The sequence below is a fragment of the Poecilia mexicana genome, unplaced genomic scaffold (assembly GCF_051168715.1).
Source record: "Poecilia mexicana isolate PSO_F unplaced genomic scaffold, ASM5116871v1 scaffold_7, whole genome shotgun sequence".
Classification (NCBI taxonomy): Eukaryota; Metazoa; Chordata; class Actinopteri; order Cyprinodontiformes; family Poeciliidae; genus Poecilia; species Poecilia mexicana.
The window spans coordinates 4,649,211-4,667,004 of NW_028263376.1; the positions used below are offsets into that span (position 1 = coordinate 4,649,211).

Consider the following 17,794-nt stretch of genomic DNA (forward strand, 5'->3'; position numbering starts at 1 on the left):
ATTCATGATTCAGTCTCGGTGTTTACCAAAAGAGTATGAAATGTCTAAATTTATTACCTTGGACTCAGTTCCATACACAGTAACCACAACTTTCTTCCAGAATGACCCTCCCCCACTTTACCCACAAGTTAACCCCTCATTCCAGACCAAGCACCGACTTCCTGTCTCACTTGATCCCCTCGTATGTTGTTAGTCCACCTTTTTTCACCTCTTTATCCACTCCTCCTCTCTGGTTATTTCTGTTCATGCATACCAACTGAACTTTATACACATTCTGCCACAATAGAGCCACAATTTGAAATGCATTTTATGGGGATTCAGTGTGGCTGACCAACAAAGCATACTGTAAAGAAAAAAGTAGATTCCACAGTAAACATCTTTTTCCTTTTATGGTTAGATGGCATTGTGATAGCAGAATTTAGTTAAGAAAGGAAAATGTTTTACCTATAAAGTAAATGTACAAATGTGATATGTGCAAATTACCATTTCACATCAAATGAACGTTTTTAAATCTTTTCATAGTTTATGAATTTTTCCCGTCAATTTTACTGTTTTTCAAATACAGAAATATTTCTTACACCATAGTGCTGGAGGGATACGGTGGTGTGGAAACATTCTGTGGACTGACAAGACAAAATCTGAACTCTTTGGAAGGTTTGTGTCCCATTTGGCATAACAGTAACACTGGAAAAAACATATACCAACAGTAAAACATGGTGGTGGTAGTGTGGTGGTCTGGGCTGCTTTACTGCTTCAGGACCTGGAAGTCATGCTGTGATCAATAGAACCATGAATTCCACCAAAACATTCTGAAAGAGTTGAACCAACTTGCATTCCGAAGCAGGTCAATTATCCAGAATACACAAGTAAGAAAAACTAAATATAGACTTTGGCGTGGCATAGTCAAAGTCTTGACCTGAATTCTATCAAGATGCTGTGGCATGAGATTAAAAATGCTGTTCATGTTAAATCATCCAATGTGGATGAACTACAACAATTCTGCAAAGATGACTGAGCCAAAATTCCTCCACAGCTTGAAAAGACTGCAAGTTATTGCACATGCTTGATGGCAGTTGTTGCTGTTAAGGGTGTCCCAACAAGTTATTAGGGTTAGGGGGCAATCACGTTTTTAAAATTTGATTTCATTTTACTTATTTATTTATTTTTTTACACAGGGCCATGTAGGTTTGGACATTATTTTAAGAATCCAGATATGCTTTAATCTTCTCCACAACTTCCTCCATGACCTGTCTGTTGTTGTGTTCTTCCATCTTCGTTACTTTTCGATCTCATTAACAAACATCTGAGGCCTATTTGACAAACAACGACCAGTGATTGCATTGGATTTTTTTATGGTATCAAAATAAAGGGGGCTTAATGCAAATGTCCACCACACTTCCAGTATATATACTTGCAAAATATTTTTTTCCTGTTGCACATTTAAGTGTTACTCTGTGTCCTTCTCATACATAAAATCCCAATAATATACATTAAAGCTTGTGCTTTTGATATGAAGGAATGTGTAGAAGTTTAAGGCATATGAAACCTTTAACAGGGCTCTGTAGGTCTCCATTTTTCAGTCATGAACTGGAAATCTTTGAGAAGAAAGAACAGAGTGCATTACTGCACATGCTTTTTGGTAAGTGGGGGTCGGGGGGTCTTACTACACATGTCATAACTCAAACTTCCATTTGGCACTACTATACTGTGCAGCCTTCTCATGAGTGCAACACATATGGAAGTGACTAAGAGACTATAGCAGCAGACAAAAGTCTCAGACTGGAGAATATTAAGAGCTTAAAGTTAGAGACGGGCAACTTGAAAGGAATGTATGTGCATTCATCCATGAGTATAAGGTAATGTTGACTATCAGCACTTTTTTAGCTTTAATTATATTGAACTATGCATTAAAAAATAAATGCTTTTACTATTGCAGAAATAAAACTTGGAAAGATTAGTTCAGTTTTCAAACACTGCAATCTAAAGTCACAGTTTACAAGATTCAGTTAAAGAGTTCAAGCTCTTGGATGCAGAGAAGCTCTAATTAAAAACTGGATAAATGTGATAAATTGTTAATTTTTTTTCAGTTGCAATTTTCTATTTCACCACTAGGACATGCTACTGACCCACAGTGAAGCATTGCTGCCTCTGCTGGGATGTTTATGCATAGAACAGACTACAGAGAACTTTTTACAGAGCAAAAAATAATAATAAAAATAGAGTTGGATAAAGAGAGATTTTCTCAAAGTTTAGATCTCTAATGCTCCATAAAATTGATATTGTTAAGCTGATAATTAAAATGAAGATGCAATATATTGAACATGTAGTCACAATAATCCTCACTGTGAAAAGCAGACGGCATATGACTTAGACTTAAACCATTCATTTGCAAAAAAGTTATCAGTTATCAGAAGGAGATGTGACCACAAAGTGAAAAAGTGAAATACTATTTTTTAAATATACAGCTGTAAAGTTTTTCAGAAGACAAATGCATATATGAGAAGTTTCTGTCTGGTTAAATAAAGTACCACATCACTAAAACAAATTTTTAAAATATATTTTTAAGTATCTAATTTAAACTGTTGACTGGAACTTTGCTATTTTAGTGCATTCAGTGTTACAAGCTGTTTATCATTACATAAACTGTTCTACGGTGATTTAACTATCAGTCTCTTAATACAAGTAAGGATGAATATAGCTAAATCTTCTTTAAAGTGCATCTTCAAGGTTCTTTTAAATGGCAAAAAAAACATTATTTGAGGCAAAAATTTGGTTACCTTAATGAGTCTCTAAATGCAAAGACAAAGCTATGCCTCAAAAAAGAACATAAGAGTTTTTGCATCCCAGGGGCCTACATAATTGGAAGAAAGCCTAACCAAACAGCTGCCGTTTGACTGCTGAGCTCAAAAGTGTTCAATATGTTCATAAATAGTTAAAACTTTCTGTATGTGCAGGTTGTTTTTATCTGCGTAGGCTGTGACGTTCTCCTTCTGTTATGTCACTTTCGGCTATCGTGGTAAGGGCGCCACTAGAGGCAGAGCAGTAAGCAGGGTTAGGCAACACCAGTACTAGCATCCTCACCTTTTGTTTTGAAATATGGGCCGTATTTGCACCAAAATGAAACCAAATGAAAAGTTGAGATGTTTCCAACTTTGTAATTAGCTGCTTTTGTTACAAAATACTTTCCACATAAGAAGTCTTGCAAGTCTAGAACCACCTTTAGCCACTGTCTGTAACATGTGAAGGCATATTAGGGACATTGCAGATAGAATAAAAAATCATGAGTAAATTTTCGACAGAAAAATTGTGAAATTTTTAGAATAATCTCAGAAATATTCTAGAAAAAAGAAAAACAGACATTTCTGAGTTTCAAAATTTGAAACTTTTGACACTCAAATTTTCATTTTTTCTAGAAATTACCTGAGATTGATCTCAAAATTTCTGAGTTTTTTGGCAGAAATATATTCCTTTGTTTATCTACAATGGCCCCAATGCTGTCGTAGGAACGAGGCAGAAAATCTTGATTTTATTATGTGTTTTTTTTCCTATTTTTACCAAAAGATTTTAATAATTTATCTTATAAACATGGCATCCGTGTGTCTAAAAGTCAAAGTTGTGAGTTAAATAGGTTTCAATTATAATAACAAAATATTATGAATAAAAATCACCCTTTCAAGCACTAAAACAGGGCTTGAAGGCTTGAAACTAAGAAGTTTCTCCGCTGACTATATTATTGGACAATTCAGCCAATCTGAAATCCAGGCCCTAACGCTCCCCTCCTGGAAGCGACCAATCAGGCTTTTAGCTCACAGTAATAGTACTCCACACATGGATTTAGCTCCACCTCGCAGTCCCAGATCCCAGGGAGGACCAGAGCAAAGAAAACAAGTTACCTCACACAGTCTGTAGCAGAGCATGTAACAGATGGCTTCACTGGGAATGAGGCGCTGCGTCTGAAACTAGGGGACATGATGAGCGGGAAAATGAACAAGGTAAGATTGGGAGAGGGGTCAGACAAGTCGGGAAGTTTGAGGGTTTGGTTTTAAGTTATCTATGACTGACTTGTATGTCTGAGTGCGTGTTCACAGAGTGGAAGACGGATGTATGATGAGGAGTTTTCATGTGCAGCAGTGCTTATTCAGAGTTGGGCTCTTTAGTGGTTTTACAAAACTATCATTCAGGATTTTAGGGGGTTAAAACTTGATCTGCATACCAAATTCTAGATTGGATTTTTCCATTTACAGATGTTTTACCTCGTCTTTTCCTCTCTCTCATTGTGTTTGTATAGGAGAAGCATTGACTTCTTGCCGTCCCTCTCTGGGAACTTGCTCAAAGTGTCGCACTTCATTAAGCTGACATTAGACGTTATGAACAGAGGGTCATGTGACATGTTCAACATTCTCACACACACTCACAATGTTTCAGCTATTGCTCATGAGCAATTTTAAGACTACACTGGAAATATTTGTGAAACTGGTTATTTCAAAGGCAAACTAGTTGGTTCTGATTATTCTGAAAGTGTAAAATTTGGGTGTAGCTTTCTAATGATTTCTTCTTTTAAATTATGTTTTTCCATCTGGGTCAACATTTCCTTTCCAAGGGCAACAGCTGCACTACTTGGATAGAAGGCAGGTTTCTCGTCATTACCAGGGTGACCATTATATAATGAAGTTGGAGGAGTTAAGTCTTTGATTTGTAGCTAATTTGACCAATCATGTGTATTCACAGATGAGTTAAAGTAATTAGAGGGTCATTTTTAAAAGACAGGCCAGCATTACAGCATTACTCTAGGTTGGTGCTCAATTGTGACAACACTCCGTGTGTTTGCATGTACAGCTATGGTGCAAAGGTTTCCCAAGAGCAACAACACAAGTTTTGTGTGTTTGTGTCTTTGCTGCAAGTATTGATTTTTAAAGTTAAACACAAGGAAATTAGATTTTGACTCATTTATTTAACTTCATTTATTTAAAAAAAAAAGTGATGCACTGAAAAATATTTTTTGCAGATTTCTGATCTCAGTTTTTGTAAAGCTTCCTAGACAGATCTGAATTGAGCACAGTTTCTATTTGCTAATTCTCTATAACAGTGGAGAAAACGGTACCTTTCAGTCTTCCGAATTATATAGATGGAGAGGTTACATCACACTGTTTCTTGCCTGGTAAAAATCAGTCCCTTGGTCTATGCTTTATTTTGTACAGTGGGTCTGGATCCTCGGCTATTGAGAAGTGATTACTTGCTGGAGAAATAGACTCTCTTGAAGTTTTAACAACTGGATCTTATTTTACCCAATCACTAACCTATCGCCGTGACATATGTAATGCCTGTTTGATTAAGTTTGCCGGGTACTGTGTGTGCTGTAAACAACCCTGTGGTGAGTAGGGCTACAACATCTTTGCCAGCAGTAAAATGTCTTAACCCTCTCATGGTCTTAGCGCAATGCTCAGGAAGAGCCCAGCAAATGTCATAGTTGGACAGCGGAAAGTGGAGGGGGTTGTCCCGTCATACCATCAGTTCCCAAAACCACATTTAATGAAAACTCATAAGCAGCCACCCCAGACTGTGCACAGAGTAAAAAGGTTGCAGAGTTCAAATGACCCCATCTCTTAAGAACACGGGAGGGTTAAGCACTCCTCTAGCTTCAACTTTAATTGGTCAATATTTGGAAGTGTGGTTAACACGGACTGAATGGTTTTGTTCACACCTTCCACTGCCATTGACAAACTACAACTAAAATGACGTGGAATAGAAACATCAATGTTCACAACTCTGAGACAGAGAACTGAACGCACAGGAGAATCAAGAGGAAAAACTTAGGAAGGCAATGGCCAGCCCAGGGTTTTGCTGTTATATTAATCCAAGTATGAAATATTCATAGCGCACATTTCAAATGTAGTTAGTGTCTGCTACTAGCAAATAACTTTAATCAGTTCATACTGATTAAAATTGGTTTTCAAGCAATTTGCCATTTAGTTTGTTTGGTGCCACCCTATGAATGGGAGTTGTGTTCCCTTAGTTGGCACAGCCAATGTAGTCAAAATCATCTGGGTTGGATGAAAAGAGTCTCAGCAGATCCTGGTGGGCAGGTACAGCTGCAAATTTAAATTTAAAATTCACGCCATACAAGCTTAGCAGTCGAGCAGAGAGTAGCACAGACTTGGAGGTATGAATTAGGCCTTAATCCATTCTGTTAACACAAGGTCGTTTCAAGAATTTCTATACTGTCAATATAAAAAAAGCATCAAAACATAATGTCAGGTTGTCAAGATTTAAGCACTCACTTTCACACCCAAGCCTCATAAAAGAATGACATCAAATGCATTAAGCAACTGCATGCTGCAAAGACAGAATTCACTTTGTGGTGTTTGAATATTGCAAGATCTTGTCATACCCCAACAAGATGATGTAGATTTACAATAGAGATTTAAAAATTGTCCAAAAGATTAAAAGACAGAATTTGCACATTAAAAAAAAAATATAGGGATCCTAAAAAAACTACAGTGAACCACAGCAGACCTCTGATTTTTCATGGTTCACTTATCACCTATTTATGTATTCCTCTGTGGAACGTGACTCCAACTTTGGCTATTTAAAGATTTTTTAGTAGCTCATATCTACAATATTCAAAACAAAATGCATCTCGAGAAGCTGAAATATCTAGGCACAAAGCCACCTGATATGCTAATGATTGCCGTATATAAAAGCAGAAAATCCAGAAGCACCAATCACTTTCCTTGGCACTGATTGACTGTTACCCCAAAAGCAGCTATAGAAAGATTATGAATGTTAGCTTCTGTTGTAGTCCCAAAATGACTTCTACTGTATTTTTAATGCATATTAAGGTACATTTTGTTTTTAAACCATTAAAGTAGGCAGTTCTAAGTATTTTTATTGGCGGGTCTCAAGTATTTCAAGAGGTTGTGATCTCTTACTCTTATCGAATACCAGGGGTCCACTGTAACGAGTAATGACAGACTGCTTTACTAATATGTCCAATAAATTTTGGCTTCCATCCTACTTGCAACAAGAGGAAAAACAGATTCGGATTAACAGCTAGATAACATTGTCCAACCTCTCCAACCTTTCCTTTTCTGATAGCAGTTCGGTCATTTTTCTTTCGTGTGAACCCATGTGGATGAACGGACGTCAACACGCATTTTAATCAGATTGGAAAGTGGCCTTGAGGTGGAAAAGTCCCACTTTCTGAGAAAACTTGGGCAGGAAATTCAAAGAAGCGTGTCACCTTCCAGCCAGGCTTGTGGGCAGCAGGTCCCATGGAGATACTTGGTGACCAGAAATACAATGCCGAGGCTTGTGTTCGGCATACAGTCGGTAGTCTATATTTGTAATTACGGGGTGTAACTGAGAGGTTTGATGGCACATGATGGTTGTGTTTACTTGGGACACCCTCTGGTCACTGCCAACCAGGAAGCTGAAACAGAGGCTGGTTGACGTTCCCTGGAGGCACATGCAGTTACTCTGGTTGCAGGTCAACACTAGTGGCTATTCACTCCCATCTGTGGCTTTAAAACGGCGTGAATGAGGAGGATTTCCTTCAAACTTAGTAGAAGCTAAGAGAAGAATTTCAGATTGTTCGGACAACGGCATTACCCTGGGTAAAGTCAAATACTTACTACACATCATAGCACAGCTGGAATATTTCTAACCCTAGCACATTTATATTTAACATCATATGCATACAGAATGAAGTGTCAGTGTTGCTGTAATAAGAAATTCTCTGTATGTCCCAGCCGTGTTTGGACCAGAAGTCCTACTGGGGGAGCGGAAGTGGATCATGGCAACATGCTGACCTCACTACAGGAACAGGCAGTCTCTGTTTCCCGCACTAACTGTCCCACCCTTTGGATAAATGCAAACACACACACACACACACGCACGCACGCATGCACGCAGGCTGACTTCCATTTATTAATACGCACGCAAGAGGTAATGCCAACAAATGATGCAGGGACACAGATGCTGGTGGAAGACTCTCAATGGAGGGTGGAATTCAAGCTTGCAAGAATCAACAAACACGTCAGTGAATGGCCGGACGTGTTGCAGTGCATAAACTTAGAGGCTGGTTGAGAATGGATAACTTTGGGCGGTTGAGCACCTTTAAAACAAATTATTCTTAAGTTTTGAGGTCATATTTTTTATCGCCACTTCAGAATCTCTGACCTGCAGATACTGATTCAGCCACTTCCGATTTCCCTATAAGAACTATAAATCAACAGTGCCCCGGGATTTTTAGTCCTTTATGACTAACTGATTGTACTACTTTATTTGCGCGCTTGTTGGAGCTCATAGGTGTGGTTTTCCTAATGTGTACTCTCAGTTACCTTAGAAACCCACAGTCATTATAGATGATCCGACGCAAACCCCCTTTTGTCCAGACCAATGAAGTTTCAGGCTTCTTCAGTCCGTTGTCTGCATATGGGATGGAGATGAACCTCATGCAATGAGTGAAGTCTACCAGGCTTCTGGTGCAGCGGTACCTGGCAGCCCATCAAACTCTACTATTTAGATAGTATACAAATCCCAAATTAGCTCATAGCACATATTACAAAGACCTAAATAAATGTGAATGCAATAATTCCACTTACTCAAGAATTCGGTGCAGAAACATAAGGCCATTATGAGCACAACGCTTCCGCTCAAGCTAAAGGAACAGCGTCCATGTTTCATTCCTAACAGAATACAGACACAATTAAACTTCAGCGCCAGTCATTGAATAATTTCTTTCTCCATCTTACACTAATTTCTGTTTAGCAAAACATAACATAAAAAGTAATAACATTAAAACCAGTTACTAAGAGCTCAAACTTACAACAAGAATCTTCCGTGAAGCGCCGCCATTACACCCCATATCTTTTTCAATGTTAACTTATTTTCATCAACCTGCCTGATAAAGGTCCCTCCCCCTAAGGTTACATTACTTTGCCTTAGTTTGTCGCAATTGGTCAACTTCGTGAGACGGGCAGCTGCTCATTCAATCACATTAAGAGAAAAGGGAAACTTTCCAGTGAGCAGTTCAAGAACAGACAAAATATGGGAATTAACAAACATATCTGAATAAACACTTAAAGGTACCATTTTCAAATGAAACATGTTACATAAGTTTTTTATTTCTTTAAAGAAGAGGGCTACAGATCAAAGGCATAAAACTTGTTTGCTTTCCTGTAAGACGTTCATGGTGTATGCTAAAGTTTTCTCCAGTTTTGATGAACACCTTTTATATTCAGTAATAGTTTCAGAAGTATTCTTTCTGGCTGTTCTACACCAATAGAACAAGACTGGATGGATTAAGTATTAGTTTGGTCTAATAGCCATGCTGCTCATTTTGAAACATTCCATGAGAATATTTTCAAGCAGCCAAAATTAATCAATGGAAAAGTGTTGTAGCTTTCATTGAGCGAGTTGAGCTGCAGTGTAGAGGCAAAATGGTGGATTTCTGTTCACTCACTAATAAGAACACTGACTGGCTAAAGAACACTTTGTTTTATCTATTGTTTTTTGTAGATACAGTGCCAGATTTATGACTGGAGTAGCATTTCTAAGCCAGCTAGATAACAGAAGATAGGGTTTATCGAAAAAAGAAGCAACTTTATACTTCATATGTGACAGCCATTATTTTTAATTAAATGTCAATTGAGGGAGCCAATGTATGACAAAGGAAATAGTACAAATCAGATTTTGTTAAATGTTGTGCAATTTAGGTTAGGAGTTAGTCAGGAAAGAAGCCTTAATTGATTGATTATTTTATCATCTTCAAGAGAAGTTTATGTGATTAACTGCTATTAAGCAGCAGCTCTTTTACAGAACAGACTGTAAACACCTGCCCCTCTGACTGCCATGTGAAGGAACGTGGCTTTGCTTAGACGGAAGCTACGTTCACATTAGAAATGTACGCAAACTTTGCCAATATTCTGCTAATGTAAAAAACACACAATTTCGCAATTGTGCTGTTTCCATAAAATAAGAAATTCAATTATAATCACACGTGGTTTGCAACAGTGGCAACATACATTTGTTGATTATGTGACTCACGTGATCTGAACAAATTTTTCCATTGCAGTTTTGTGAAATTATATTTCAATTAAGCCAATAAAGCGCCTCATCCAGGCAGCAAAACTTTTTATCAAGAAAAGGAGAGTTTGCAGTGTTTCCATTCAACAAATTTATTTTCGAAATGTCAAATTGCACAATTATGTGATCAATGGAAATGTAGCTTGAAACTAATGATCTGACAAAGGGAATCATGTCACAATAAGTGAAAGAGAGGTCTATGGCCCCAGCTCATCTGGTCACAATCCTGCCGTCAGGACGGTCTGGTCAGAGACAATGTCCATCACTGTCCAAATATCAGCATTTTAGAGTTTCCAGATACGTGTGGCCTTGAATGACTCGCACTCTCTCTATTTGTTTTTTCACATTAGTGAATTTCATGTTTGTGTCCGCCTTACCGAATGTTGAATCCAGCTTCTGTTCTGTGACAGCAGGCCGAGAGGGTTTGGGTTTGGGACTAAGGGGTGGGCAGTCTTGTTAGAAAGCAACTCTTTGACTCCAGAAATCTCTGATTCCTTTTTTCCCTGTTGAGAGGCTAAAAATATCAGAAAAAGGAGCTTGTTGTGTGTCGCAGATGTTATCCTGGGAAGTCGGGGTTTGTTGGTGGGGTGGGGGTGTCTGTCCTGGAGCACATAGGGACAGGAAAAGGAAAAAGGGACTGCAGTCTGTTTTCACCATCTGTCTGCAGGGATATGCACATCTGCACGTGAGCGTGTTTGGAAGTGCAGCTACTTTCTGCGAGGGCTCAGGTTGTTGTTTACAACTTGTGTCACTTCTGTGGAAATGTGGGCAGGCCCTGACTGGCGGAGCCTATGAGTGGTCACATGTTGTGTGCTGGCAGTGGTTTGTCCAGGATGCCTCGGTTCCTGAGGGAGTAGAACAGGATACTTGAAGGTAAAATAGTTCATGCTGCTTTAGAAGTGTTTGGAATATTCTTTGTTGTTTATTTTTAGGCTGCAGAAGCAGCTTCTAGTGATTCATACAGATTTGCTCTTGCAGAGGAAAAGGGTTTTTTTTTATTCAGTGCAGCAGTGACAGTAATTACCATCCTGGGGACTGAGCTCGGCATTACGGATTGTTTTTAGTGACTCCACCAGCTGTTTCTGTGTTGTAATCCTCCACAAAGCTGTAAACGTCCTCCATTCTGGTTTCCTCTGCTGGACTCCCAAGTCGATATGAGGAGCAGCTTCTGGCGAAATACATTCTAAACTTTTAGCCACTTATTCACATTGCAGAAAGCCTAATGCAGAAGTGATGGTATGATCTGACAATCATGCTTTGATCATTTTCTGGACTCATCATCCACTTTTTTTCCACTCATTTTGTTCTGAGGTCAAATACTAGACAAATCACTACAAGTAAGGGACATACAGGTAAAATAGCCCTTCAGTTTTATTCTTACAAGAAGCTAGGAATTAGCATCATATTTGGAAGATTCTTGTTGTATCAGAATATTTCCTAATGGTATATATAAATGGTTTGTTTCTTGTCTTGTGATCTTTCAACATTTATTATTTCTAGCATGACATCCAAATGTTGCGACAAAAAATGATTTAAATGTGGTGTCGGCTTCATCGCAGTCATACTAACTGCATCTTAGGAATTCAAAAGATGGCTTACAACTTGGGTAGACATAGTGTACTGTTTCAATTTGGTGACATTTCATTATAACTCTAGGGCAATCATAGCTAACCAAATCACCTCTCGATGTGGTGCATTCAGCTGGTGGTCTGGATGAGTTTCCAGTCCTCCATTTTTGTATTGCACTGGGAAGGCTTCATGTGGGGCTGAAAACAAATTTCCTCCTAAATAAACCTTATGCATAAAGGTTTTATTTTTTAACTGCACAGCCTTTATAAGCAAGTGAATTTTTCAAACTGAAATGAGTTTTAGCTCTTAACATTTTAAAGATTGGTGTTTAGCAGAGTTGGAAATGGAGGTTCATTGAGTGGAACCTCAACCTCATTTAGTTGTGGTTTCCCCCTGCAGTTGCCTTGCATGAACCAGCATAGAGCAACTTTACAGCACCTTATAGAGCACTCAGTGGCTGAGTCGTGTATCACTGTCTGACCATGATTGCGTGTGGTTGGATTATATAGTGATCGTGATTGTGTCTGAAGAAGGAAGAATGCTGCCAGCCTCTGCTCTGTGTGTTTATATCTCAGCCCACATCACCACTGCGGCCTCAGCTGACAGTAACTGGTTGCTTTTTTAAACTCGCCGCGGCCCCATGAGGATGCTAATGTCTGTGTTTGTGGACACTTCACAAAACGATTGCAAAATTTTATGGAGGAAACTGATTGCATGCTCTCTGAAAATGGATATAAATGCTGTAGGATGGTTGCAAAAGCTGTTTGTGTTCTCAATACAGCCTTGCTTTAATTAACTCATCAGTTAATTGCTGTATTGCTGTAATCTGCTGTATGTATCACTGAAGCAGCAATGGTTGATGCCACAAAACTCATCTTGCTGGCTGAAATGTGAAAAGTTTGAGGATGGACTACTGCTTCAGGATAAATCCATAACTTTCTAGTTCACTAATCAGAATTTTTTGGCCGATTACACATGCCTGTTCTCTTTTTGTGTCTCTCTTTTTGTTTTGTTTTGTTTTGTTTTGACCTGTCAAAACCACTTTTAAGGGTTCCTAATTTCTCTTAGAGTGTTTTCACACCTCATAAGTATGCTCTGTTCAATCGGGGACCAAATTTGCAACCTTTGCTAGGTTTTCAGCTGGTGTTTGCTTTTATACTGAGAACAATTTTTCTCTCTCTCACACACGAAAGACTAAGATTACGCACATTCACTATTAAGACAGACATACTATTCTGAATGATAGGTCAAAAATGTATGTGTTTGTGTGAACTAATACTTGTCTGTCTGAATGAATGAATGAATGAATGAATGAATGAATGAATGAATGAATGAATGAATGAATGAATGAATGAATGAATGAATGAATGAATGAGAGACTTGTATTGTCTGTGTGAGAGTTGTCACTGAAGAGGTGGGGCATAATTTGGAGGTCAGGGGCACAGTGAAGTTAGTTTCAAGTTGGATATTAGATATCGGCGCTCCGCGGAGTAAGCGGCGTTTAGGTCAAGGTTGATCCAATTTATGAATGTTAATTTCAACCAGCAATTGTGTTGAAACACAATTCCTTAAGTCTGAAATAAATCAATATGGCCCAGTTAAACTCATTCCCATTGCATTTCCCTTTAGATGTTTCTAACAAGAACACATTTTTAAGTTAAGCTAAATGCAGTGGTGGGGAGGTTAAGTCTGTAAAACATCTACCTTGGTTGTTTCTAAGCGTAATGGTAAAAAGGCAACCTTTCACCCAACAATATCAAATGACATAACTGGTATCAGCCCCCCTGAGCCACCCACCGTGTGCACCTTCACTGTCCAGGTTGCTGTGATCAGAGTACACTTGTACCGGAGTGGGTCAGACGCTGTTGAACACAGCTGGGTTAGGTGAGGTGACACCAGGCAGGCAGCTGCCCAAACACAGTCAATTCCCAGAACACAGTCAGAAAAGGAAGGATAATAGAAAACATGTCCAAACGGTCTGCTATTCTACTGTTGCTAAGGAAAAAACCCTACCCAGCAAATGGAGAACCCATACAAAGTGCCTTGCAGATGTATTACCTTCAACAGTAAAGTTCAGTGTATATTATTGGATTTTTTTATGACAAACACAAAGTTTAGGTGAAGTGGAGGAAAGATGACTCTTTATGTAATCAGTCATAGACATGCCAACTAAAAAGACTGAGAAAATCAGTTTGAGCTAATAATGGAATTAAAGTTTCAATGTACTGTTAATCACCCTAATATATAGTACTAGCATTTGCTGATTCTACATATAATAAATAAGGAATAAAACAACCAACAAATAATGAAAATCAAAGGGTTAGAAGGAACTTATCAGGCTGTTAAACACCCCAAGAGAAAGCTCTCTGGATTTATTGTGATTCTAGTTTAGCTCAAAGGGAAGATGACTAAGGAGATTAATTCAGTCTTTATAGTCTTGATATAACAGAACAAAATATCAGTGACCAGAGTTATGTCCAATTAGACACATGTCATTAAGGCCTAAATCCCAGAATTTCTAGTAGTCTCTTTATCTCTGGTAGAAAGAGAAGGAAAATCTTGGGGCATTTTTCAATCGACAGTTGAGGCAATGCTATAATTCATGTGCTCTTTCTAAGCATGTTATTATGTGTCAAATATGTTCCGTGTGTGTGTTCATGGTCTTTGGTATTGAATCTCATTCTAAAACCAATCTTTTCACCACTGTCATTTCAACTTTAAATGCTTTCCCCAATTTCTTCTCATTTCTATCTGGTTCTTGCCACTTTGACTTTTTTCACATTTCAACTTGTTTCTTCTTATTTCATCTTCAGTCTTGAAAATGCGTGTGCAATAAATAACCAAACTCTTTTTTTGTTTTTCTAAGTGATCCATAATACTGGCATATCTGTGATATATTCAAACCTGGGAATTGTCTATTGTTTTATTCCTTGGTCTTCACAGTAAAACTCTTAAAATCATGTTATTTTTTATGTCTATGGAAGAGAATTAGGGCCATTAAAAATATATATGAGTTTAATCTCAGAAATCTAACTTTTTTTTTCTCAGAATTCTGACTTTAAATTCACAATTCTAATTCTGTCAATCTATATCAAAATCCAACTGAATAACCCTTCATTCATCAGTTATGCTGTTAGCATAATAATGCAGAGATACATAATACGGAAAATATAAAAAATTATCGCATAACTGATTCTTATTTGCTGGATTTGTAAACCTGCACTTAATCCACACTGAGTCTTTCTCCAAAATTAGTTGGTAGATTTGAGTTTCAAGACTAGATTTGTCTGATGATGCTAAGTTTAAAATCAGAATTATGAGAAAAATGTCCCCATTCTTTTTTTTTTTTAGTTGACCTAATCCTTTTCTGTAGATATGCCATGTGTTTATATGCAACATGAATTCCCAGATAAACACAGTGTAGTTTGTAGCACTAAATTTGCTACATTAAAATTTGCTGCTGATTACTTGCGATTTTCCAAAAGAAGTGCCCATGTTTTTTCTTTCTTTTGTGAACTTCTTCAATTATTTATCTTCAGATGAGCCCTTGTTTGTTGGTGTTGTAGTGTTCAAATTCACCAAAGAGTCTCTGGAGGGATGACTGCAGCACATGTACTGCTGTCCACACTGACACACATGTTCACATGAGAAAAGGACCCGGTTCGTTTCTCATGGCTTCACATTGTCCAGCTGTCTTTCAGCTGTTAGATCAGCTGAATTTTCTTTTCTTTTTTTTTTTTTTTTTGATCTGTAAAAATCTATTCATATTTTCTCTTGTCTTGCACCCACACATTTAACACACAACAACACAAACAGAGATGGGATTATAGGTGAGGCATGGGCGGGAACCACAAGGATCATTACTGGAAGACTGTTACACAACCAGAAGAAGTTCAAGAGGCAAAAGGTGCAGAGAACTGATGCTACTATTGTTGTGCACATACAGAGCTTTCATGCACGAAGAAAAGTCAGTCAGACGAACAGGTTAAAGCTGGTCTCTCAGAGCTCCTGTCATAATTACAGTCCTCTCAGTCACTCATGCATTGCCTCATTGCTTTGGTTTTGTAAAATAGCTCTGTTTCTAGTGTCTATGTGGCTCCTGTTAGACATCTGAGGTCAAAACAGGATTCTTTCAGTGTTTCTGTGAGCAGGCATCCACATATTGCTGCACTCTAGCCAGTATCAGGTGTCTGTACTCAGTCATTCAGCAGTGCTGTGTGTGTGTGTGTGTGTGTGTGTGTGTGTGTGCGTGTGCGTGCGTGTGTGTGTGTGTGTGTGTGTGTGTGTGTGTGTGTGTGCGTGTGTGTGTGTGTGTGTGCGTGTGCTGTTTAACAGGCAGTGAAGGGAGAGCCCCATGTCTTCAAGGAAAAGACGTTCAAGAAGAAACGGCAGTGCAGCGTGTGTCGACAGAACATCGACAACGTGGGCTCCTTCTGCAGAGGTAAGAGTGTTACTAGGCTGTCGGGATGAATAGTTTAGACAAAAGAATCAATGTAAGTTTAAATAAGTTCCAACAGTTTGGTGATTGTTTGTCTGTGGACATAAAAAAGACTGTGGTCTTTCTACTTGACTAAATTAAAAAAAAAAATTCTGTCATTTTTATGTTTCTTTCAGTCTGCAAGACAGGCACCCACAGGAAGTGTGAGGGCAAGGTAAGAGTCATCCACAAAGACTTTGCAAAATGGTTGAAGATTTAAATGTCAGTGAGTAAATATGCCACACATGAAGCATGGAATGTATTTCTTATGCAAGCTTCCACTTGTAGTCAGAAATCTACATTCACTCACAAAGGGGTGTGGATGCCATATTTGGAATCCATATATTGATTTCTAAAATCTAATATCATGTTCACAAGTTTGATTTTGTTGTTAGTGTTCTCTAATCTCCACAAAATCAAAATTATACTTACACTTGGTATTCACTTTGGGGTTACAGCCAATCAGCACCAAGTTACCATGCCAAGTAAGAAAGTGTCTATTTAGCTTCCCAAACCTCATTGTAGACATGGTGTATGAAAAAAATCTACCAACAGGCAGCTTTTCCAGGAATAATTTGGTATTATTAGTAATTTTGAAAAATCTGCATAGGGGAATCCACTATAGTGAGTAGAGTCATTGAAATGACATGTTGTATGATCTCTATGCACTCATTCTACTCTATTGATTGCATTTACTCTATATTTTACAAAAAATAAAATAAAATATGGCTTATTTTGGTGGTTAGAAGCAGTGTGAGTAGTGGGCACACTTCCATTACTCCGCTGATTTCTCATAGTGTTTTTGCTGATTTTGAAAATGCACTCAGCTCAACTCCGCTAATGCGCTAGTAGCAGAATTAGTTTTTCAGTCAGCACTTTAGCATTTTAGCCATCTTTGAAAACATTTAGCAAACTTCCCTCAAATACATTTTTTTCAGATGAATTTTGAAGCACTAAATGACTTTGCTGTTTTGTACATTGTCATTTGAGTAAAAGTTTACATTTGTGTTGAAGCTTTGATTACCTTCCTATGATGACTCATATAAATGAATGTTTGCCAGCTTAAAATGAGCTCTACTTTTCAGAGCTCCAAATTAAATGCATGATGATAAATGGACTGAACTTATATAGCACTTTTTCCAATCATTTTGACCACTCAAAGAGCTTTACACATTTATACACTGATAAGCAGATTGGGGTAAAGTGCTTTGCCCAAGGGCACATCAACATGTGGCAAGAGGAAGCTGGAATTGAACCTACAACCTTCTGATCACCAGATGACAACTCTTCCCACAGAGCCACAGTTGCCCCACTCATTAGGTCTCAGCAAATGAGTGCCTTAAAGGCTGTCTCAAGAACACTGGGATAAAGGAAATGCTGTGGGAGTAGAACAAATGTGAAGTCGTCCCAGAGCACCTCGACCCCTCTGATTCACTGTTAACCCAAAATGCAGACATTCATATCTTGCTTGATGAGTTTGAACCCCTAGCAGATAGTTGTCCTTGTGCTTAATGTACATCTTTAGTAACTCTGAGCTTCAGGAATAACACAGACATACACATTGGGATGGTTAAGTAAACTATTAATATTGGGGTGATGTGTGAATCAACAAATGACAGAAGGTCTGTAAAGCCAGAAGTCTCCAGATTGTTGCCAATAAAA

General features: G+C 38.2%; 1 protein-coding gene across 4 annotated transcripts in view; it reads left to right on the plus strand.

The window, feature by feature from the left end:
- tns2a (tensin 2a) overlaps window positions 1-17,794 on the plus strand; it is a 71,120-nt gene that overhangs the window by 8,837 nt on the left and 44,489 nt on the right. For 3 of the 4 annotated variants that reach the window (XM_088006894.1, XM_088006896.1, XM_088006895.1), the window contains exons 2-3: window positions 15,991-16,096; window positions 16,270-16,307. In XM_088006894.1, the coding sequence (XP_087863020.1) occupies window positions 15,991-16,096; window positions 16,270-16,307 (144 nt within the window). Of the gene's footprint in view, window positions 1-3,748; window positions 3,993-15,990; window positions 16,097-16,269; window positions 16,308-17,794 lie in introns of those variants that run through there. The other variant, XM_088006897.1, reaches the window with a different exon arrangement.